This window comes from Neolamprologus brichardi, chromosome 11, assembly GCF_056152115.1.
Source record: "Neolamprologus brichardi isolate AB-2024 chromosome 11, ASM5615211v1, whole genome shotgun sequence".
Lineage (NCBI taxonomy): Eukaryota > Metazoa > Chordata > Actinopteri > Cichliformes > Cichlidae > Neolamprologus > Neolamprologus brichardi.
Genome location: NC_142114.1, coordinates 22,740,681 through 22,766,108, shown reverse-complemented (window position 1 = coordinate 22,766,108; position 25,428 = coordinate 22,740,681). Strand labels below are relative to the sequence as shown.

Genomic DNA, 25,428 nt, shown 5'->3' with positions numbered 1-25,428 from the left:
TTTTTATTTGATTATTTGTACATCACACAAAACTTTAAAGCAACTATTTACAACACTCACCTTTACATTTATAAGCAACTTATTTAGAGCAAGAACTGTACATATTAAAATGCATGAAAGCTGTCTTGACTGTTACTGCTCAGTCACCAAATCAATAATTGTTACACAAAGCAATGGGGATTTTTTAAAAGAGGTATGAAATATTATTGATCGTTGGCTGTCAGAGTTTTAAGCTGTTTTCCCCCCTTTCCCCTGACTTATTCCAGTCCTCTGGGAAAGACAAGCACATGTAAACTGATAAGGTGCTTTTTGTCAACGATACAAGAAAATACAAGTACAACTTAAGTCTTCCAGTAAATTGGAAAAACAGTCACGTTTCTTGGAGTCCAACTTACGCTAAGTTTTTGAGTCAAGCTGCTGCTCTGAGATTCCCGGTCCTCAGTAATTCTCTTGACAAGCGTATTATCTGTACAACACAGCACACGTCTTCTTTTCTTTGAATACCTCCCGCTTGTTTGTGTTTGTGCACCTGTCTTCTACTTGTCACACGCTGTTTTGTGATTGCCTCCTAGTTTCTTTCTTCAGTCTTGTGTAAGCTATTTGCTACATTTCTCTTGTCATTCACTTTCTGAAAAGTTTGTCCCACTTCAACTTATCAGCTCTCCACTCTTTTGTCTCACTTCCCATCTCTGCACATCCAACCTGCCACACACTTCTTTATCTTTTCTTTTTACTCAGCTCTTTCTCACCTCAGACCTCAAATTGATGTCAGGCTTTTTATTTTTTTATTTTTGGGCAACTGACACCTCTCATCCTTTTGGACTAGCAGTGCAGGATCTTGATGAAGGCTTTGCGAAATTCAATGTTGAAAGTGGTGTATATGACAGGGTTGACGGCACTGTTGAGGTATCCCAGCCAGGTAACGGCGCTGTACAGAGAGGGTGAGATGCAGCAGCTTCTGCAGTGGGCCTTCAGTACATGGGTCAGAAAGAAAGGCAGCCAGCAGATAATGAACACACCTTTGAGAGAAAGACAAGACGGGGGTTATGTCTTTGAGTGTCACAGAAATCATTCAAGGATGTAATTTATTAAATATCTTGTCTACTTGTACATTTGTAGTTTGCACACCCTCATAAAACCACTGAGTCAGTAAATACACAGAGAGAGGATATCATCTATCCCAATTTCAGAGTCAGAACTGCCAAGTCTCATAAATCACACAACAAATGAGCTTGGTGAGAAAAATACAATCAAGTCAGAAGTCATAAATAATGAAGGCCATAAAAACTGCTGCTGTGAATGTTAACATTCATCACTGTTTCTCCAACTGAAATAAGGAAAACTTGCTCCAAATTTACATTTAAAATCTTTCATCTGGAGAAATCAAATTATTTTCAGTTATTCAGAATAAAGCCCTCGGGACATATTTAGTCTTTTATTGCTCTCTGTATGCAATCTCAGCAAACTTGTGAAAATACCTAAATAAGATGAAGGCATCTAAGCAAATGTGATGATACATGGGACAAGCTTCAATCAGCTAAGAGAACCATCTCCCGTGGAGCCATCGCAGGAGACAGACACCTCTGCTTTTAAAGATAAGATAAGAAACGTTCCTTTTTCATAAAGTTTATAGTTAAAGCTGGATTAGATGTCCATGAACGTTCCTTTAGTTATGCTGCTATAGGTTTAGACTGCTGCGGGACTTAATGTGATGCATGAGCACTTCTTCCAGTCTCACCTCTTTTCACTCTCCACAAGTTTATATACCAGCACACACACATACACCAAAAAAGACAACAAACATACAACAGGACAAAGCATGGAGACAAAGAACAAAGAAATATCATTAATCAGTGTCATCATATTTTTGTCTAATCACTCTCATGTTTGTGTTTTGTCCTGTTTCTCTGTGTTTTACTTTTTCTCTTCTCATTAACCTCCGTCGCTTGATTGATGCAGTACTGATATATAGTATAGTATATATCCTTATAGTACACATTGGCGCTATATAAATAAGCCTTAATTAAATTCAATTAAATTAACTTTGTTCTGTTAGCGTAGATGTGTTCTGTGCCTTCACTAGATATAGAAGGATATCTTGAAAAACAATGTCGTAGACACTTAGGAATGGTCTGGATTTCAGGTAGAAAGAGTTTGCGAATGCACCAGCGCACAGTGTGACAAACTACAAGTGAAGATTGAGCATGCACACGTGGTGCAAAGAACACCTCATTAATAAGTCTGCATTTCCCACTGCTTACCGAGCACAATAGCAAGCATCTGAGTCGCCTTTCTCTCCTTCTGCTGTGACAGCCTCCCTCTCACCCTTTCCTTGGTGATGCCCCATTTCTCTTTGCCTATGCTGCGCTCCCTCCACCCCTCACGGCCCCTCATGCCATCCTCAAGGGTGGGAGGACGAGGTGTCAGAGCCGATCGTGTCACGGTTGAGGGGAGAACAGGAGCAGGTCCAACCGAGATGGACAGGGAAATCCGGGGTCGTCCAGATTTCGAAGAGGCCTGAGGAGGAGGCGGAGGAGCCAGACCTTGCTCATTCTGTGGCAGGAAATGACCTGGCTCCACCTCAAGAGGGTGAACCACCGCCTCTTTAACCAGGCTCTGTGTGCGAATTACATAAAAATGACAATAAAAAGAGAATCTGTTTGGACTGAGTGCTGGCTTAAGTTATGACCCTCACCACTTTCTTGCGCTGTGGGGTTGCAGAGGCAGGTCTCAGGATCAGGGTGCACAGCTTCACATCTTCTGGTTGTGTACACTTATTCTGAAATGGAAGAATGCCACGTATATTGAAAAGAAAAGATAATGCAAAAAAAGAACTGGAAACTGATATCTCACAGTAAAATATATTTGCTGGTAGGACAAGAATCTAGTGTGATCTAATGGAAACTACACTGTGCATGAGATGAAGTGTGTGTTACAAAAGTGTTTTTCAAATATGATGAAGACTGTTGTTGACTTCATCTAAACTTTCTATCTCGTTACAATTGCAAAGTGGCTGGAAGAAAACTCAAACTTGACTCAAGCTTGATAAACATTAGTTTGGTATGAAATCTACCTTCCTGTGTCGGTGACCTTCTGCTTCAGCCGCACCTTGCGCAAGCAAACCGTGTCTGCGTGGCGGGGCAGTGCGTCTGCCGCGTTTGCGCAGCACCAGGCAGATCTGCGCATACACCAGCAATGTTACAATGAAGGGAACGTAGAAGGAGGCCACAGATGAGTACACCACAAATGCCGGGTCTGCAAAGCTGCACGTGGTGCCTTCACGATTAGCTAATGTGCAGCAGAAAAAAAGAAAAAGGGCAAAGAATGGATACCTTTAGGGATAATTGCAAGATTTATCTGTCTATGTGTAAAGTACAAAATCAAAAGGCAAGAGAGGTTAACCTAGGATTTAAACTGGTGCAAAATTTAACTATTATCAGAGCAATTATAAAGACAAGTGAGATGGCACTCAAGTAATCCCAAATAGGAATCTGTGGCTCTGCTACCGTAAAAACCGATGAACTGTCCATCTCAGAAACATGAATCAGTTCTGTTGCACTGATGCACAGTTGAGGTTGGCGGTGGGCAAATCTACTCTATGATAATCATAGTAAAGATGTATGGAAGAGTACAACATATTCAATTATTCTGTATTAAAGGTGCTGTTAACTTTGGTCATCTGTTTCCACTCGTTGTCAGCTGTAATAACCATCAGTTGAATTTACCATTAAACTCATTCATTTCTTCTTGATCTTGAAACTTTTTGGAGCGCTTTAAGAACACCATGTTAAAAATATTAACTCATGAAGTAAAACGCTGTTTTCGTTAGAGTTTCATCAAACCCACATTTGCAAGCCACCAATGATGCAATGTGATCCTTTACATTCAAACGCTGGCGCTGGAACCGAATGAAAAGCAATGCACAGAGCACCTTTCAAATGCCGTGCTGTAATCTACGAGCAACACATTTCTGGGGAAAGAGAATATTTTTCAGTTTGACTTACATCATTTGGTATCTTGCTGCATTTGGACCCACAACTGAGGCTGCCGGATGCCTCATGCTCACCCTCGCATTACTCTATGTTTCCCCACTTATTCTCAAGTGGCCGCCTTTGAGTTCAGTGTGAGTGCTTTGAAAGCTGAAGTCCTTCATCACCAACTTGTGCTCACTGCAGAGTCAAATGGACTAGACAGCACCAATTCCCAGTGTTTATAGATAAGAAGGAGATGGGGGTCTGCCTGTACCTAGAGGTGGAGCTGGACTATGCTTCTCTACCTCATAGCTCTCCAATAAGGTTAGCTGCTGGGCACCTTCCCTACTGCTACTACTGTGAAACAATTTTAACCATCGATGATGCCAACATATTGAAATGTCACAGCATTATATTTTTAAAAGACGAATAATCAAATTTAAAGACAGTTTGGAAAGACTGTTTTTGTATTAAAAAAAAGAAACAGTTCTATAATTTTAAAGAAAACAATTTACAGCTGAGCACCGAAAAAGTCAAAAAGTATCAGATGGCACTGTTACCAGTGTTGTTCAGCCCAAACAGTAAAGGGCAGGAGATGGCAAAAGAAAGGAACCACACAACCGAAATCATCACCGCCACCCTCCTCCTGGAGCTGTATCTGGTGTTGTAGAGCAACGGCATTGCCACAGCTGTATATCTGCAACAATACATACACACAGACACATTAACACGTCTCCTACACGTTCACTTATGGTTCTTGTGTCTTGACATGCACGTCAATGCAGAGGAAACAAATGCATTTCTGCACCTAATTGACCTCCTAGGACCTGGCGTCCACATATGTGGACATCACATTTTGGGTTGTGTAGACCAAAATAATAAATGTTGCTTCACAAGGGCCTGATATCCATTTACGAGGACATTATACTGCCACTGTTCAATCAAAATTGAAAACAAATGTCCTCATATGTGGATTTCATTTTTGTCAGAAACAAAAATCAGGTAAAATATAAAAATCAGGCAATTCTTTGTTTTTACATTCATCAGGTCCCAAACAGCCCAAATAGCAAAGTTCAATTTCGGAAAATGAAGCCTAAAGTAAAATACAAAATAATGACTCCACACTAGCTGGACAATCATTATTTGGATTTGTCCTATTTCTTATTTTGCAGAATACACTGGATGACTTTGCATACAAAGTGCTCGAGTTAATTAAATCACAGCACTTTACCTCACCTCTGTGTCCTTGTAATGTGTCACTTTTGGGGCTTTAAGCCCTGACAGCTTTGCTACTGCATTATATATAAATGACTCTCTGTGGATTCAACAAAAACTATTTAGAGACTATCCTTAGATGCTATAACAAATTACACAAGACCAAAGTGGTGCAGTCTAAATGTGTTACTTTGTCAGAGGAATTAGGACCCAATTGCAGACTGTCTGCCCGCTGGGTGTCTGGCCACCTCTCGCCGGACCATTAAGAGGGCATCAGGTGGAACACTTAATCAGGTTTTTTATATGGTTCCACTAAAGCAAATACTAATTAGTGTCGCAACTGTGAAAACCTCTCATTACAAGGTGGACAGATAGATGACTGCAGCAGAAAGAAGTTTTTATTTGGCTACTCAGTGACAGCTGGATGATGGCAATGCTTTTAGTTAAGTTTTTAATGGGGTTTGTATAGGTAATGTATGTAAATGCATGCTCTTTGGTTAGCGTTTATTTGCGTAGCCCAGCCAAAAAAAAATAAAAATAGAAAGGTCAAGATTAGGTGGAAGAAATACTATACTGATTTACTGTCATGTTATTTGGTTAAAAATGACTTATGTAATATCAAATAGTTTATAACAGAATAACTTGTTCTCCCGCTGAAAGGGAATTCTCAAGAGGAAGATAAATTGTTAGAATAGAAGTGAGGTGAGCTCAACAAATAAGAGGAGACACAAAGAGAAAAGAGAACAAACAAGCAGTAAAGGTGATAATGTGAGAGTAATTTTTAGGCAAGCGTCCACCTGTCGATGCTGATGGCGCAGAGGTTGAGGATACTGGCTGTGCACATCATGACGTCCAGGGTGAGCAGGATGTCACAGTGGATGAGGCTGAATCGCCACTCTCCCACCACCTTCAACAAAGCAAATAAGTTTTACTCACTCATAACTCACTTTCATTTTTTTTAACCTGGTATCATGTTTTGTACATTTTTATTCATGTGCAGCACATCAATATTAACCAGGCTGGTTCAAACTTTTGCTTCTTATTGGATAATTCAATATTTAATTTGAGTTTTAATAGTTTAATAAAGATCATTACTTCCTTTTGAAATTTAACTAAAAAGACTGTCAAAAAGAAAAAGACAAAGGCTTTGTGTTTACCTAGTAAATAATGCAGAAATAAGTATTTTGCACTCTAACAGTGATTGCTGTGCACCAAGGGATTTAAAACAAAATTCAAGTAAGTCCCTTGGATCTAAAAAAACAATAATTATTCTTGACTAAAACAGAGTAAAACAGTATTTATAATTACTAAATAATTAATCAGTGATATAATCAATAGCCAATCTGATATGTGACAAAGGTATGTGTTATTTAACAGCCAAAAATGCCAAAACACTTATTGATTCAATCTTTCTTTGAGTAGGTTATAATAAAATAAAGATAAGGAACCATGTAACATTACGTTGACTGGTCTTGTAAATGTGAGTGGGTGTTTTTTTGTTGTTTGAAGTTCAAAAAGAGGACCCAATACACAAAACACAGAGGCAGCACCTACACAAACAAAAAGATAACTTTAATTAAACTCAGGACAAACAAAGGGAGATGGTAGGACAGAAAGTACCCGGAGAACTGATGACAGCTAAGACAAATTTCAGAATTAATTAATTAAAAAAAAAAAAAAAAAATCAAGCAAAATAACTAACAGAAAAAAAAATAAAAAAAAATAATTAAAACACCGGAAGCATAATAAGCAAAGATACACAAGGGAAGCTTTTTTTTTCCTTTTGTTAATAAAACACAAAAGGCAAACCAAAATGTGAGAAGACCTGACAGGTTATTCCAAAAGAATATGCGCATTATTAATAAGTCCTATTATTGTCTTGATTACCATACCAATCTTATCCATAATGTTGTTCTGTTAACTTCATACTAACAAAAATGTATTTGTATTGTTCATTTTCAACCAGCAGTCCACAAACTAAAGCTATTGAAATTACTATAAGAAGCTAGACAAAAGAGCATAAGTGAAATTCTGGAAGGCTGGTTATCAGTCGGCTCATACTCTTCAGCAGAAAACTAACTTTTCTGCTGATTATCTAATATATTACTGGTCTCATTTGCTTTGTGTTTGTTCGAAAAAGGCTGAAAACTACCGAACACTCTTATCCTCTTGATTTCCATTGCATCTTCTCTCTTTTTTTTGTCTTTCTTCTGAACCACAAAAAATTAAACAAGAAAAGAAGGGAAAACAAACACAAGTACACACACCTCCAGGTATACGCCCCAAGGCATGACCAGCGTGGCCAGCAGCAGGTCAGAAACCGCCAGTGAGACGATGAGGTAGTTGGTGGTGGTCTGCAGGGCGCGTTCTCGAGACACCGCCACGCACACCAGCACATTACCAAACACCACGCAGAAGATCAGGAGGACTAACAGCACCGCATAGAAGTTGTATGGCGGAGAGTAGGGTGAAGCAGAGCTGGTGCAGTTGGTGGAAGTCAGCAAAGAGGAAGAGGATGTGGGGAAGGATATGGGGGAGTACGAGGGGTCATTGGTGACATAGACAGAGAAATTATGTTCAAGGGAAGAGAGAGGGAAGGAGGGAGAGGAGGTGTCGTCTGACTTGTTGGGTAAAGTCATCTTGCTCCAGTGAACATGGTCAGGCTGAAAATTAATGACACAAAAAAGCAGGAGAAACATAATTACTGTGGGGCCTTTCATGGCCCACTGTGCATTTGATTCTGTCTTTTAAAATAGCTCCAAAGATGAGTGGCTACTTTTTCTGACAGGAAAGGAGAACGAAGGAACGCTTATTATTGGAACTTTGTCTTTGGTCTCACCTCAGACAGACAGCTTTGTAACCACACAAAGGGCACAGAGTAAAGGAAAAGCATTGGAAGTAACAAAACTGCACACTCAGTTTTTTATGTTAGTTTTTAGTTAGTTAGTTTTGACGCTCCCATTATTGCCTGGATTTCTTCCCGCTGCTGTCTGCAGGTGGTTATGGTGACAGTGATGACAGAGTTATGCTGCCAGAAAAGGTGCCACACAATGTTTTCTTGTAAAAAGGAAAACTTATTTAGCTAATCATATTATTTATATCACAGACAATCAACTTCCACTTAACCCTATAATGCCCTTTATAATATATATATATATATAATATATGATATATGAGTTTTTGAGACCTCTATCTCATCAACGTATTCATAATTTCAAAATGTTATGGACAAAATTCTCCTTTTTTGTCTAAAATTAACATTGTTTTTAACAAAAAGTTGCCAAAAATGCCCAATGTATCAAATGTGATACAAAATATATATAATAAATATGTAATAAAAATATATCATACACCAGCGGTCCCCAACCCCCGGGCCTCGGACCGGTACTGGTCCGTGAGTCGTTTGGTACCGGGCCACGAGAGTTGAGGCTCAGGTGTGAAATGTATGGTTTTCAGGGTTTTTATCGGTTTTCAGCGTTATTTTGTTATCGTTTTTATTGTTAACTCGGTTTTCCTGGGTCTTTTCACATGTGTTATGAATAAATCTTCTTTTTTTCGGTACCGGTACTAGTTTTACTTTGTTGTATTTATCCGCGACACCTTAAAGGCCGGTCCGTGAAAATAATTTCGGGCATAAACTGGTCCGTGGCGCAAAAAAGGTTGGGGACCGCTGGCATACACAACATGATAAAGCAAAAAGAAATTGTGGATTTTGTTATAAGGGTTAATAAACATCTCAATTCCAAAGAATTTGAATTTTCTGGCTGTTTTTGATAGGTTGGGTCTTACAGGGTTAAAAATTATGCAAAGACAGTGTTGAAAATACTGCAAATCATTCTGGGTTTATGTCTGTGTATGAATTAAGAAAGCTGAGGCCCAAACTGCAAAGCAGCATCTCTTTGTGTTTCTCTAATGATTGTCAGTAATAAATATTAACTATGAGACCCAACTTTATTCCTTGATTTTCTTTCTCTTGGCAGCAAAAAATTTATTGTTCTGAAAGCATTGATATATGATCCTAAAACACAAACCCCACATTGTAATTGGTGATGTGATCAAATTTTTACCAAATCTGTTTTCATATTCAATCCTTACTCTCAAACTCTTAAACAACAGGAAGTCTGCAGCTGCCAGAGCAAAAACTAAAACTGTCAGGAGCAGGTTATGGTCCGAGGGGGTTAAAAATCAGATGGAAGCCCCACCCCATGTTTTCACTAATTCTTTTATTTACAGCATGTTTTAAGTGTGATATAGATTCTCTGCTGGGGGTGTACCTTTTATATGTGTAGCTTCCTAAAACCACATGAAACACAAACTGTGCATTGCACTGTCAGAGGAATACGTTCAAATTAGTTTGATGCTGTAGAAACCGTATAAAATGTTAGTGTACTTCCTTCTAATCTGCTGCTTGAACTCTTTTACACCACTAAACTGCAACCGTTGGAACATAGGATAATGCCTCTGTGTTTTCTATGGAAAAAGAGTAATATGATCCATGAATTCAGCTTTTAGATTGGTTCGTTGCTGCCAACACGACACCTTTCATGTAAACGCATAGGGGAAATTAGACACGCACGAGTTAAAGCAAGCCATCTACTAACTGCCTGCTCCAGTGTGCATGCAGTATGCTTGTGCAAGATACTGAACCACAAGTTGCTCTCCAAACCATCCATCAGAGTATTTGCTAAAAAGCACTTAAGTGTAGGAAAAAAGTGCTTGTGTGAATGAGGTATTTTGTTTAAAGCCTTTTTAGTAGAGGAGAGTGCTATAGAAGAACCACTTACCACTTACATGTGTAATGTAATACTAACTGAACATCCTGATACTCACTGAGCAGCATGCTTCTGAATTAATGACGAGACACACACACACTTCATATATAAACTATAATTGCACTGTGACAGCTTATAGCATTTATAAGCCGTATGGATGCTCATCACTGAGTCAGTATTCTGTTTGTTCTGACATGCCTTCCACCCATGAAAGATTTAACACAGTCAGTCATATTTGATCAATTATGTATGTATTATCAGTGTTCAATACATAAAGGTTTTACCTACATAACCTGTCCATAGCATAAAAAGAATTATTGATGATAGGTCAGTGAGAGAAACACTAATCCACATGTGCAATGCATACATCAGTGTGTTGGATGAGCTGTGTGAAAACATTAGTTTATTAATCGCCTCGTTTTTGTTTGTATTTTTAGGATGCATTATTCACTGACTGCTGTCTATAAGCCATGCTCTCTCTTGGCGATATTGATGCACAGTGGTACTGTAATCCACAGCTAGTTGATGTAATTCAATTTGAAGGGTGAACTAAGGACGGTGCAATTCTTTTGACCAAAGGGCCATCAGGAGTAGGGTGTTTGTGCAAGCTGTTGCTCAAACCCAATTTGTGGGCTGTACAGAATAACTCATGAGAAATTGCTCAGAAATAAAGTAATGCTCCATATTTTTGGGGGGAAGAAATGTGGATTGTTGTTAGCATACAGATGAAGTGCTGAGAAATTGATTTTTGCTGCACAAGTTTTGCATCATAATGTTACAATCTTTCAATCTTTATGAGAAAAAAACCCCTGTCAATTAGGTTTCATGTGAAGACTTTATTCTAATGTCACACTGAATCTGATGGCAGGTTATGTTCTGTAAAAAGATGCAAATGACAAGCATGTTCTTTAGGAATCTTTGTTTTTAGGGGAATCATTAGACTCAGCACCCCAGTATCCTGAAATGACATGTAACACTCATTTGTGTGCCATCAAAAGAATTTATTGTTTGTTGAATGTGGTTTACAACCCAGTAGTGTCGACTGATGACGATCTCAATCATGAGCCGCACCCTAATCCTTACCATAAAATGACATCTGAGATCTCAAAACATCAACATCAAAGAGCAAGATGCCCCAAGACAGAGTGCAAAACTAGGAAAAAAGCTATTTGCCAGTGACAGACTGCAGTGCTTCTGTAAAGCTGCTGAAGCACTGCAATAATAAGAATGAGAAGATGAAGTCTTCAAACAATGCTGGGGCAACTGATTGTTTATTTTATTTTTTTCTTGAACTGAACAACAAAAGTTACATTGAACCTCGAATACTTTTAACACAAATTATCAAGAAAAAGATTTAACTTGCGAGGAATATTTCATGGCTAACAATCTAATCACAACATAAACATTTCCCAGAAGCTTTATTCACAGAATTATCTCCTGTTTTTAAGCAAAGTAATTCTTGTTTTGCAATCCAAACACAAAGTGAGACCTTGGGCTAAAGATGCATTATAGTGTAAAGAATCAGCTATGTTCAGCTATGTCGTTTTAAGAGAGGAGGCACATCACATTGGTAGCTGGGGAAAATAAAATGACATCTGAGATCTCAAAACATAGTCACGACTCATGAAACAGCAGGCTGTTAGACACAGCAAATGAGTATAAATGAATTTTAAACCCATTTGAAACCGAAAGAGAACTTTCTCTGTTGTTTTTGTTGCCGTTTGTTGCAGAAAAAAATCTTAAAACCAATTCCAGAGGGTGTCTGTTGCAGAGAACAACCTTAGCTTTGTCATTTACTAAAACAGACAAATATTTAGCTTTAGACAAAAGAAAGAACGCAATAAGCTTAATTAATGAAAACATTAGTAACAACACATCTCATCTAAACTAGCCTTTTCTTTGAAACCTGTGATTAGTAACCTGGTACTGATGTCTTTTTGCAGAGAGGAGACATGATATAGATATATAAGAACTTCTCTTCCCCTCGCTTATAAGTCTTTGGCTCTCTTCTGTTACACTCAAACACAGAGGCTGTACCACAGCATGCAAAAAGCTGCATGAAATATTTATCGGCAACAGGAAGTTGAAACGGACTACTGACTGGCAGCATCACAGTTTGAATTTTCTTGTTAGTTCAGAGGTCATGAGTGAATTAAGTGAGACTTTTACCACCTTAGCACCACCCGCTCCGTCATGTGCATCACATTACAACAACTGACTGACTCTGACCTCTACTCTGCATTGTTAATCAACCCATATCCTAGACAAGTTCAACTGAACAAATCAATAGACAAACCACTGGCAACAGCATCTAAAGACATCTCATGTGATTGATTTCACAAGATACAATCAGAGATCTATATGGCAAATTTCCAACCCCCTTGACAATATGAATAGTATAAAAGGTGGGTTTGGTGAGTAAATCTAAGCAACATTATCACCTTGAATTAAATGTATGTCTTTTAGCCTTGATTTAGCCTAACTGGTGCAAGGGAGCCAGCCCAGCGCCAGTCCTACACAGCACATCACTAACCTTTTTAACCTGCACTAAACTTCTTAACACATATTTTATGCAAACACAAATGATTCAGTTAGTTTTTCAAAACATTCAAAAAGAAACTTGATTCAGCAACAGATCATGCATAGATCTAAAATCTGGTTTAAAAACTCCAAAATGAATTAGCACATGAATGACATAAGATTTTAAAATCCAGTTTATAAAATTGCAGTCCTTTCCTTTGAAAATAGTTTCATCTCCCTCCTCTGTCCTCTCTTTCTTACAATTTTCTGTATCACTCAGGGTTTCACAATAACATGTTTTTCCCACTCAGAATGTGCCTGCCACTTTAAAAAGGCACCTCTTCTGCCTATATACTGAAGTACCACAACCACAAGTTTATACCTGCATGATGTGCTCAAGGTGTAAGCAGGCCATGGGATGTCATTATTTTCTTATTACTGAGTAACTATCTCCATGCAGTCACTGAAAGCACATGAAAAATTCATTCATTCGACAGTATGTATTAGCCTGCCTATCAGATTTTATTGCCCATTAACTGAAATTGTCAGATTGCTGTTCTGGATTGATCTGACCCACTGTAACCTCTGTATTTGTGTGTGTGTGTGTGTGTGTGTGTGTGTGTGTGTGTGTGTGTGTGTGTGTATATATATATGTAGTAAATGCTGTAAAAAATGCAGGAAAAGCAAAATGGTTTTTTTATTCAAGACGATTTGTAGATGCAGCTGCAACATAAATTGCAATAAGATGATTGGGAGATCATGGAAAGACTCTTTAATTGCAATCTTCACTTGCTCACTAGAGAATCACCTGTTTGCAGTACAGATTCTTAGCCAATTTCCTTGACATCTTCCTTGCTCACTCTCTCAACACCAAACACTTAAAGCAAGAATATTTAATTAAAACATTTGTTCTTCAAAACCAAACAACTTTCCTGCAGTCATATTTGAGCAACTGTAAACCCAGCTCATCTAACCTCAGTCTCTTTCACAAATTAGTTTAAAAACATCAAAGAGCAAGATGCCCCAAGACAGAGTGCAAAACTAGGAAAAAAGCTATTTGCCAGTGACAGACTGCAGTGCTTCTGTAAAGCTGCTGAAGCACTGCAATAATAAGAATGAGAAGATGAAGTCTTCAAACAATGCTGGGGCAACTGATTGTTTATTTTATTTTATTTTATTTTATTTTTTGAACTGAACTACAAAAGTTACATTGAACCTCGAATACTTTTAACACAAATTATCAAGAAAAAGATTTAACTTGCGAGGAATATTTCACGACTAACAATCTAATCACAACATAAACATTTTCCAGAAGCTTTATTCACAGAATTGTCTCCTGTTTTTAAGCAAAGTAATTCTTGTTTTGCAATCCAAACACAAAGTGAGACCTTGGGCTAAAGATGCATTATAGTGTAAAGAATCAGCTATGTTCAGCTATGTCGTTTTACGAGACGGAGCACATCACATTGATAGCTGGGAAAAATACCAAAATTTAAAACGTTGCACCTACTGCAACAGAGTGGTGAAAAAAATGTGCCCCAAAGCCTAAAATCATAATTAATGTGTGATTGATAAAAACATTGATGAAAACTTGAAAACTCCATGTGACCATGACAGATTCTTCTATAAACCCAGATAATCGCCTTTCATTAACTCTAACATGCCTATTCACTCAAAAATGTGTTTTCATGAAGATGTCTGGGCAAGACATCTTCATGAATATGTATTCATTCTGGATTTTTCAATTTGTGATGATAAGAAGATGTAATTATAAGAACTGTTTATTTTTAATGAATATCTTTGTGGAAAAATCCCTATGAAGAACATTTATGTCCAAAAACACGCCTATCTAAGAAAAGCAACGTAAAATTAAGATTCAATAAAAGATTTATTTGCAATTAAATGTTTTTATAAACTTCTGAAAATATTATTTTTATTCATTATTTTATATTATTTATTTCAGTGTTTGTGAATACCACTGCTGTCTCAACCATTTTCTCATAAAACAGTCAACTTCTGCAATGTGAAACTTAACAAGATATTAATTAAAATGTAAAAAATTCAAGCAGGATACAAAAGGAGAGCCTTAGTGGTTAAAATTATAAATAAGTACGCTTATTTGGCTCTGTCTAGTACATGTTGTTTGACCTACTGCCAAACTAAAGTGATAAATTGGGCAGATTTCAGTGATTGGAATTAAAAGGCCACCATTAATCAGTGCATTGGTTTTACTTCACATTACCGTGCAATCATGTCTACTAGCATAAACTCTTCTTCACAGAGAAAAGTAAACCATGCATACATAAATACAGCAGCCTGGTTCCCTAAGGTTCCCACTTCCCAGACGAGATCTGCAAAGAGTGGTGCGCTCAGCCGAACGCATCATTCAATCAGAGCTCCCTGACCTGCTGTCCATCTACACCAAGCGGTGCAAGTCCAAAGCTAGGAAGGTTATGATGGACCTCTCCCATCCCAACAATGGACTCTTCTCACTGTTGAGGTCTGGGAAGCGCTTCCGTTCCCTTAAGGCCAAAACAGAGAGAATGAGGAGGAGCTTCTTCCCCCAGGCTATCCGGGCCCTGAACCAGGTGTAGGACTGGACTCTCCCACACACATCACTATAAGACTGGACTCTCACACACATCACATCACCACACGCACCACCACACATTTCCTATAATGTATAATATTTATAATCTCTTTCTGCTGTTTGCACATTTTTTACTGTAAATTCCTAAGTTAATTTGTAAATTTTGTAGTAACCTGTAAATTGTAAATACTGTAAAACTTTTTTTCTGTCATTTAATGGTCGGGCATTGTACAGCTACAAGCATTTCACCCCCATGTCATACTGTGTATGCTTGTGTGTGTGTGACAAATAAAATTTGAATTTGAATTTTTAGTACAAGCTTGACAATTTCTGGAAATGGATGTTTGTATAACTTATTATACTATATTTATCATCTTGAATTGAAATGATAAAGTAACTTCTATTATCACTTTGTCCCAGTGGTGTATATTTTCTCTGATTCATTTTTATTTACGCTCACTGGCCACTTTATTTGTGCAGCAATTCAAGTCCTCGTCAACACAGCTATGTAAACAGCCAATCACATGGCAGCAACTCGATGCATTTAGATATAGAAGCAAGGTTAATGCAACCGGCTGAAGTTCAAACTGAGCAGCCGAATGAGGAAGAAAGATGACTTTGAATGTAGAATGGGTTTTCGTCCCAGACTTTCTAGAGAACAATCTGAGCAGAGAAAATATACAATAAGGACAGCTCTCTGGGCAAAAATTCCTTTTTGATAACAGGGGTGAGATGAGAATAGATTGCTTTGAGCTGAGAGGAAGATAACAGTAACTCAAATAACCAGTTGTTACAACCAAGGCACGCAGAAGAGCATTAAATCTTGAAGCCCCAGCATACTAAGTATTGTTGTTGGCCAGATCCATCTTCTGTTTCAAATAGGACAACATGCCTTGTCACAATGCTCAAATCATCTCAAACTGGTTTCTTGAACATTACAATGGGTTCATTGTACTCAGATGGAAGATTCACATTATCGATGTGAAGCTGACAAATCTGCAGCAACAGTGTGACGCCATCATCTCAATATGGACCATAATCTGAGGAATGTTTTAAACACCTTGTTGAATCCTTACCACAAAGGATTAAGGCCATTACTAGTTATGTGTCCTGTGAGTGTATTTACTCACTATAAATGACAATTACAGCCAGAAAAGCATCCATCCTCTTCTCCTAATCAAATTCAGGGTTGCAACTGGGCTAGAGCATATCTCAGGGTGAGAGGAGCCATACACTGTACATATTACCAGTCTAACACAGAGAGACAAAGAGCCATTCACACCTACGGCCACTTTAGAATCAACAGTTAACCTTATGTGCACATCTTTGGACTGGTGGAGGAAACCGGAGTACCTGAAGAAACTCACACAGACACAGGGAGAACATCCAAACTCAACACAGCCACGAATCCTGGAATCAATCCCTGGATCATCTTGCTGTGAGGCAACGGTGCTAACCATTGCACCACCATGCACCCTATTTTTGACAAACACAGATGAGCAATGCCACAAAGCATGGGAAATGGAAATATAAAAAAAAGTGTAGAAAAAGTGGAAGTTGGTTTGAAATCCTTTCCAGTTAATATTATCGTAGTGAAAGACGTCTTATTTGACTTACCTTAATACAATTAAGAGTATCACAACAAAAATTAAAGTTGTTTCCAGATAAAAAGTTAACAATGTGGTGGTTTTCAGATTTGTACCGCAGAAGTATCTAATCCTGATTTAAGAATTTGAGCGCATTTGTCAAACTGTAATGAGACAGTTATGTTCATGCAAGAAGCAACAAAGTGAGACACCCCAGATGTTTCTTGCTAAAAACACAGAAGCCAAGAAACACTCAGCTGTGATTCAAGCAGCTATTATGATGCAGCACCTTTGACAGTGTTGCTCATTAAAACCTTGATTTACTTTGTGCAGATTCACATCCATGATGTGTAACCTGAGTCTGAGCAACATGAAACCTCGCTCTCTCACATTCATTGAAAGTTTTGTGAGAAAACATGGTTGCACTAAAAAGCAGGGTCATACATTTCAAATTCAGAAAGAAGCATCAAACAGACACAGTGCGCTTGGAGATAAAAATGTGTGAGGCCACTACATGTAAAATAAAGCAAGAGCCAATTTAATAAGGGAAATTAATTCAAAATGTGATTAATCTCTTTTTTATTAGTGAGCTTAATTTAGATTACTGTGGTGGTTTTTCAACTGTTTTATTATGAACTAAGACAAAGTAACCAGCTTCATCTCATCTGCCCCCAACCCAGCCTCAGGCTCCACATTTGGGCCATGAGTGCTTCAATGGACCACATGTTTAAACATTCATGAGTTAAAATGCATAATTAAACATGGATGGAAACCTGTTTTCCCATATGGTGCGCTATAGGATGTAATGAGACTGATGTGAAAAGACATTAGTAATTTGATCCTGCAGGTTACATTTAGTTTAGTTTGACTCTAATTATCAGGGAAAAGTAAGCACAGGTAACAGATGTTTTTTTTTTTTAATATTATGAACTAATGATACCCAATTGTTGCTGCAACAGTCAAGTTTGTTACGTTTTGTGGGCTATGTAATCAGATTCCAAGTAGGCAGTTTTACTACATTATTTAATCAGCTCACTCTTTCAAAACCATGCTGAGTGATGCCCTTGTTGTCCCAACTCGGTAACATTCACAAGCCCTTTTCTCTCTTATCTCCCTCTCCTCCTGCCCAATCTCCTGCTTCTCTTCCTCTGCTGGTTGCTCCTCTCTGGAGATGCTTGACAGGTCTATTACATTCTTGGCCTTGTCTGCCCCCAATTCAACGGCAAAAAAATACGCATAGAAGAGAAAGAAAAAAAAAATATGCGTTCAAATTTTCTCTCAGCTTTGCTAAGGCTGTGAGTTGGCCAGCTATAAATCTTTCATTTCTTTCACGGAGAGGGAGGAACAAGTTCCAGCCACTGGGAATGGTACGGATGTTCAGCTGCAGTATAATCAGCTCTCTGCTGAGATGAAGCCAGTAAATATTCAGCGTCTTAACCCTACTTCAGCTCCCAATTACTCCCTGAACTCCCTTGCCTCCTTTTTTCATATGTTTTTAACGAGCAGCTATTGACTTTTGGAAACAAATAAAATCGCAGCATGGTCTATTTGTGTATTTTGTTACACAGTGGAGAAAAAAAAAAATCCTTTTTAGTACTTGAGCCACGAAAGAAATATATATATATATATATATATATATATATATATATATATATATATATATATATATGTAGAGAGAGAGAGAGAGAGAGAGAGAGAGAGAGAGAGGGTTTTTTTTTCAATTTGTTAGCTTGTTTAAGAAGGAAACTTTAACTCTAGTTAAAGAAGTCATTAGTATATTAGTGCTGCAATAGGGATTCACAGCCCGCTTATGGTAATATATGGTCAGTCAATAAGTAATAAGAATCTTGTGTGTGGTAGAAATACCAATAAATTGATTAGCAATTGGGAGAAGGAATAATTTGCACCAATGTGGCACATGAGAAGATGTGATCCCCGGGGTGACGCTCCAAACCAAAAACAAACATCTTTTATTCAAGAAGCGATTCGACATCTTCTCCATCTTCTCCATCTTTTATTTAAAATGAGACACTGCAGCGTTTGGAAGCCACTTCTAAGCGACTGCTGAGGATAAACAGTTTCAGTGTGAACAGACTGATAACAGCATCCTCTCCATTTCATTAAGAGTCAAATTTGATTTGTCACAGTGTCCATATTGCACAAATATTTAAAGTGTCGACATAACCAGGGTTAGCTCCTGTTTACACACTTAACCACCCGTCCCCTGCCAAATCTACAAATTTTCACCATTCTAAAATGCACATTTGAGGGAATACAGCATTACTGAAACACATCCTTCAGCTGTTGAGAGAACTCTAAACAAATATAATGTCACTTTGCAACCACTAGAGGGTATCCCAAATGAGAACTTCAGATATACAGTAAGATCTGTTTCTGCAATTCATGTGGAGGCAAGTTGATTTTATTTCTGCAACATGCGAAGACTGAGGTAAAATAAATAAATAAATAATAATAATAATAATAATAAAAATAAATAAATATATATATATATGTATATATATATATATATATATATATATATATATATATATGTATATATATATATATATATGTATATATATATATATATATATATATATATATGTATATATATGTATATATATGTATATATATATATATATATATATATATATATATATATATATATATAATTGTTATTATTATTTTTTTTTTTACATATATATATGTATATATATACATATATAATAAATGACAATATGGTAAAGTTGACAATCATGCTCAGACACTCCAATAACAAACTAAGGTGAGTAAATAAATTTCAAGCAACCTATAGAAGAATAGTGACAGGCTAAAATAACATTACAAACATCTTTTACCGACATATCTGAAAATACATCGGCAGGAAAAAAAAGAATGTAAACTATATAAAATGTACTATTTTATATATATATTATTTATATACTATGAATCATACAGCTACTGGAGTCTTTCTATAAGACTTTCTTTGACAGGACTATTATGGAACAGAGCGAATGAATATGTAGTTTTTGCAATCAGCATTATTATTATTATTTTAATAACGGAAACAGGAAAACTTCAGTGTATTTATGAAAAAAATTAAAGCATTAAATGAGCAATAATACGAGACATACCTTTTGAGGCATGCCTTGACTTTATTTTGAATCCCGGGTAATAAGCACTTATACACTCATATGATTCCAAACACGTATTAACTCAAAATGCAAGCCGTGATTTTATTTCAAAAATAAAATGTCACCATGCCCCTGCTGGCGTTCATCCGCACAACGAACTTGTCAATCTTGTATATTGGAACCAAGAAAAAGCATGAAAAATCACAGAAAAGCGTTGAAAGCATGGCAACAAGTTCCCCCTAAGACCCTGCCATTCCTATCTGAACTGACAAAGGTTTCTATATTTAAAAGATAAAATAATTAAAAAAAAAAGAATAAATCTGCTTTTCAATTTGGTTTAAAGCGGTTACTTACCCTATGGTGCTTCAGGTGCTCACATTTAGCTTCGCTCTCCTCTCAGGAACAGCACCGGCGAGAAATTGGCTGTCCGTCCGCGGCATCCAATCAGCAATTTCCGGCAGACCTTCCCCTAGGTTGACCTCAGTCGGTGGGCGTAAACACCATCAGGGGTAAAGTCCCCCTCCTCTGTCGGGTCAGTGCTGCGGGGGTCTGACAGGAGATGGAGATGGAAACAGTTTGAGGAGAGAAGAAGAAGACGAAGAGGAGAGGAGGGGGTCGTGTAGGTTTCACAGTTTCAGTTAAGGAATAAATCACAGAGCCAACTTGCGCTCACAGCAGACAGACTGTAATTCCATTGGTTCAGGTTGATATTAAGGGGCGGTGCAAAAACCAAATCGCTCCTTGCATTTATATTTCTGTTCTATCATTTTAACTGTGTGGTTTGTGCAATGTTGTTTTCTGCAATTGCTTATTTTGGTTTAAGCACAGGGTAATTTGATTAATAATGAGTTACAGCATTTTAATATCATTCCTTCTAATATTTAGGTTCTTCATTATAGGTACTTGGACTAGATGACTTTGGTTTCTACTGTCCCCACGATATTACTGAATGTAGGTCAGGATGCAGAGTAAGTTAAGTGCATAGTTTATTGTATTTTTTAAAATGTATTATTATTTTTTCCATTAATATATATTCACCCAGCCCTAAGAAAGAAAATGGTGAACACTACTGAACTAGAAATCAGGGCTATAATATTACTATCCAGTGTTGGGTGGCATTACTCTTAGTGTGTTGTTATATTCCAAGCTCCTATTAAAAAGTAATTCATTCTATTTCAATTTTATTTTATTTATAAAGCGTCAACTCACATATTTTGCCGCATGGTGTGTAATATAGATTATAGGTTAAAGACCCTAAGATATTAGAAAGAGAAGAAAACCTCAACAATAAAATGCATTTGGAAGCATTTGGCAACCATGGTGAAGATAAAACTAACTTTTAACAAGAAGAAACCTTCAGCAGAACCAGGCTCAGTGAGGGGCAGCCATCCGCCATGACTGGTTGGAGGTGAAAGAGAAGGAGAGCAGCAAGAGACATGACAAAAAGCACTCTATGGGAGAGAGAGAGTTCAAACTAAAGTTTAAATGCAAATTTTGTGAAGAAACACAAAGAGATTGAAAAGAAATGCTTAGTCATGGGATTCTTTACTGGTAAGAATAAGCTTGTTCATTTACCTCATGAGAAACAGCTTCAGCCAAACAAAAAGCTCCTCCTCAGCAGGCATTGCAACCAGTGTAATGGAAATACTTGTAGGTACTTCCTCAAAATGTAAACCTCTTCAACAGCCGAGAGACATTTTTTATAACCCCAGCACAGAATGATGTAAATACACCCGTCCTCTCTGCCGTCACATTAGTTGACCTGACTGACACAATCATACCTTCCAGTAGTACTAAAGTCTATCTTTTCATATTGTATTTATTATTTATGTGTACCAAGGAGGCAGGAAGAGACAGAAATATTGCATTTTGTCTTTTGTCACAAGAAAAGAAATGTGGAAGCATATTTAACAGGACTCATCTGAAAATGTAACTGAAACACGGATAACAGCATAATACCTGTTATAACAAAAAAGTAATCTGAGTATTCAAATGCATTACTTTGGAACAGTGTTGAGTGAGGTACATTATACCAATACTATTGTATTCAGATGGAGAATCAGATAAGATCATCATATCATATATATCATTTAAATTTAAACGAATAACATCTTCAGCCAACAAAAACAAATAACTAGGAACAGTAACTTCCTTGAAGTTGACACCAAAGTGACCAGTCTGTGACCAGTCTGACTGACTGGTCACTTTGTTCCAAAAGGTCACAGTTCCTGGGCCAATTCACTAAAAAAGAAAAAAATGGCAGTAGAATCCCATAAAAAGTGCCCAGTTTTAGAGCAGGACTAATTATGTTTGTTTTGCTTTAGCCTAATTCTTATAGCTAATGTCTGCTTTTATTACAAGTCCCAAAAAGCTAATTCTGTTCATCTGGATGTAGCATTTTCAGTGGGAAAATTATCCAAAATCAACTTTTTGGGATTTCCTTACCTGGATGATTGAGCATGCATCAAGACATTTTATTGCAAGTGGGTTTTTTTCCTTTGGTTTTCTTTTTTTCTTATCATTTTTTACTCTTTAGGCTTAAACTTATGCTTTATCGCTGGATACAGAGTGAGAAGCAGTTTCCAATACAGGCCGATAGAACTAACTGGAGTCAACTAAACCGAGTCTCTCTTCTGTGTTTGTGTTTTTATGAAGTTATCTGACAAATAGCAAAGCAGGCTTTGTTTTGAGTTGCAGAACAGCCTATTCAAGAAATCAGTGCTTTAGTTTTGGTAAGTAAGGTATTGGAAAATATAAAATAAATAATAAATACTGGCCAATGTCCTTCCAGGAGGACGTACTGAAGCTCAGCAGTCTTCTTGAAATTGTATCTGCCAGTTATTGGCTTTTTTAAAAAAAATTAATTTACATTTAAAAATAAACAAATAACATTAATGATAGCAAATGCACAAATACTGCATGCATAGAATAACCCATTACCTCGGATCTAATTTTCTTTCTTCAGGATCCTTTGAGTGCCATGTCTCTTTCTTATAACATTTCTTTTTTTTTTTTTTTTTTCTTTTTGCCTGTCCGTTTGGCTCTTTTGCCATCAGAATTATTGTCTAAAGGCGAAGAAAGATGCCCAACGGATTTACTTTACCAAATGGTCCATTTGATTCACCTTTTATTGTTTATTTTATTTTCACTTGCTGAATACGGGACAGACTTGACTGGGGGAAAGAAGGGGAGAAAGAAAGAGGGAAAGAAAAACAGCTGAGAAGAGGGACGGGGGAGAAGGGCAAAAAACAAAAACCAACAGAATAAGCAGACAAAAAAAAAATACATATATCGATCACCTGGATCACCTGTTGAGAAAGAAAAAAGAAAACAAGCAGAAGAAAACGAGAGTAATAGAATAAACAACATCACAATGATATATGGGAATATTACAGTAAATACTAAATATTAAACATTATTGTGCAGCACGTAAGATCGACAGCGCACAGTGTGCTTTGGTAGGAGCCAAAAAGGGTGTAGTTTGGGTGTGTGATCACCCGTGTGTTACACCTTCTTATAACATTTCTAATATGGTCAGTTCTTGGTTGCATAAAACCAAGACTGTGACTGATGAAACGCACTCAGCATACCAATAAGTGACATCTGAATAGCAAACTGTGGGACTTACTGGAGGAAATTACTACCTTGTGCAGAAGAACTCAATACTTTATTCAGTCAGCTGCTTTTCATAAATATCCATAATAGTATTTATAGGATCAAGTAAAAAGGTTTCATTCACTTTTTTGACAAGTAAATGTTAATATGAAGCAATGAGTTGCCCTTTATGAAAGCTGATGAAATTCTGCTCTTCATTTATTGTGATGGATCACTTTTAATGATAGGTTTAAAAAAATGCTCCAGAGATTTGGAGTCGAACAGAAATATTAGAGTCCATATGGCAAATCTGATTTAAAAGTGCCATGCAGGAGAAACTGCCACAGCTGTCATGATAAAAAGAAATCACAGTGGAACCGTCCTTCAAGCTGGTGAGTCTTACTATCCCTGCGAGCTGGGGGGAAAGAGGAAAACCTGAGTGGAAAAAAATTGGATCTATGATCAAAATATAAACGAGTTTTAACAAAAATGCAGTATATGGATCCATGAAGCAACACATCAATGAATCTAATCATCAAGTCAAATATGCATATGGCTTTGACTGAAGTGACACTCAGGTTATGAATCAGCTGTCACCACCGGTGAAAAAAAGGTAGTAGTAGTAGTAGTACACTTATTCAGGTAATGTCAAGTGTAGTTTTGAAATGCTTGCACTTACATGAGTAACTTTCATTTTATACTCAGGCCTCTTTAAGGATTAAAATAAACACAGACACACCAGCAGCAATATTAAAGTGACAGATGAATGAATGCGTCACCAATTATAATAAACTAATATACACTCACCAGCCACTTTGTTAGGTACATCTTTCTGCTTCTGGCTGGAGTCCTGTTTGTCTTCAGGGCTGCCTTAACTCATTGTGACGGAGATTCAATAAGGTGCTTGAAGCATTCGTCACAGACTTATTGACCATATTGACATGATAGCATCATACATTTGCTGCTGATTTGTTGGTGGCACATGCCAAAGGTGATCTACCGGATGGAAATCAGGTGACTGTGGAGGCCATTTCAGTACAGTGAACTCATGTTCAAGAAACCAGTGTGGGATGATCGGGGCATTGGACCCTGCTGGAAGCAGCCATCAGAAGATCGGTACAGTGTGGTTATAAAGGGGTGGACGTGGTCAGCAGCAATACTCAGGTAGGCTTTGGTGTTCAACTAATGTTCTGTTGGTACTAAGAGGCCTAAAGTATGCCAAGACAACATCTCTCACACCAGTACAACACCAGCAGCATGAACTGGATCCACAAGGCAAGATGGATCCATGCTTTCACATTTTTTGACAGAAACCATTCAAATGTTGCAGCAGAAATTAGGACTCATCAGACCAGGCAATATTTTTTTGTTTTAGTTTCTCAGTGAGCCCTTGCAAATTGTAGCCTCCGTTTCTTGCAGGCTGACGGGAGTTGCTTCCAGTGTGGGGTTGAAGGTTAAACAGTCATATTTTCTCTTTTTCTGCCCATTCTCTTTAAACCCTATAATGCCTAGAAATAGTCATGTGGTCGTCTCCCAGATCGGCCTATTTGGCACAAATTCCACGCCACATGCAAACTGACCTAAATGACTTTTATTCTCTATTCAGATTGAACTCTGACAGCTCATCCTGACCTGATTAGATGTTTGTGCTAATGAGAAGCTGAAATACAAACAGTACGTTTGGACTTTGTACACCAACTTCCTCCAAATTAACAATCCATCCCAAAATTCTGACTAAAACAACTGGAATTAATATTTTATGAAAGTTTTAACATTTTTAACGACCCATCAGTTCAAAACCCCAGCTAACTCATCAACAGGCAAACTTCCTGGAAGAGCTTTTCAACATCTTTTCTTTTTTTCCTTCTATTGAGTGAAATCTAATATATGAGAAATGCATTTTCTGTCACTGTTGTTGATAGTCTGTTGACCACTCGTGAATTTGTTTCATGTGTATGCAAATTAATCTTATTGTGTACTACAGGTTTAAAGATGATTGTGCCATAGTAAGATTGCTAAACAGTTATCTAAGAAAATTAATTCAAA

The 25,428-nt window shown here is 37.4% G+C and overlaps 1 protein-coding gene across 2 annotated transcripts; it reads right to left on the bottom strand.

Moving 5' to 3' along the window:
* Positions 1 to 181: 181 nt before the first annotated feature.
* On the bottom strand, positions 182 to 20,278 carry drd2l (dopamine receptor D2 like). Of its 2 annotated transcripts, XM_006791731.3 has the most exons (8): positions 20,143 to 20,278; positions 7,454 to 7,849; positions 5,984 to 6,093; positions 4,532 to 4,668; positions 3,074 to 3,288; positions 2,696 to 2,779; positions 2,262 to 2,616; positions 182 to 1,019 (listed from the first exon to the last, which is right to left on the bottom strand). In XM_006791731.3, the coding sequence occupies exons 2-8, from the start codon at positions 7,823 to 7,825 to the stop codon at positions 823 to 825; spliced, it is 1,470 nt and encodes a 489-aa protein (XP_006791794.2). In that variant the 5' UTR covers positions 7,826 to 7,849; positions 20,143 to 20,278; the 3' UTR covers positions 182 to 822. The 2 variants fall into 2 exon arrangements, with proteins under 2 accessions (XP_006791794.2, XP_087703938.1); XM_087847812.1 differs by lacking the exon at positions 20,143 to 20,278 and having other exon boundaries at positions 7,454 to 7,906.
* Between the last annotated feature and the right edge of the window lie 5,150 nt (positions 20,279 to 25,428).

Excerpts from the sequence above, each read along its gene's own strand:
- drd2l (XM_087847812.1), bottom strand. The coding sequence starts at position 7,906 with ATGAAAGGCCCCACAGTAATTATGTTTCTCCTGCTTTTTTGTGTCATT. Across the intron at positions 6,094-7,453 it reads CTTGGGGCGTATACCTGGAG|GTGGTGGGAGAGTGGCGATT; the intron begins GTGTGTGTACTT and ends GCTTTGTTGAAG. Across the intron at positions 3,289-4,531 it reads GTTTGGGCTGAACAACACTG|CTAATCGTGAAGGCACCACG; the intron begins GTAACAGTGCCA and ends GCTGCACATTAG.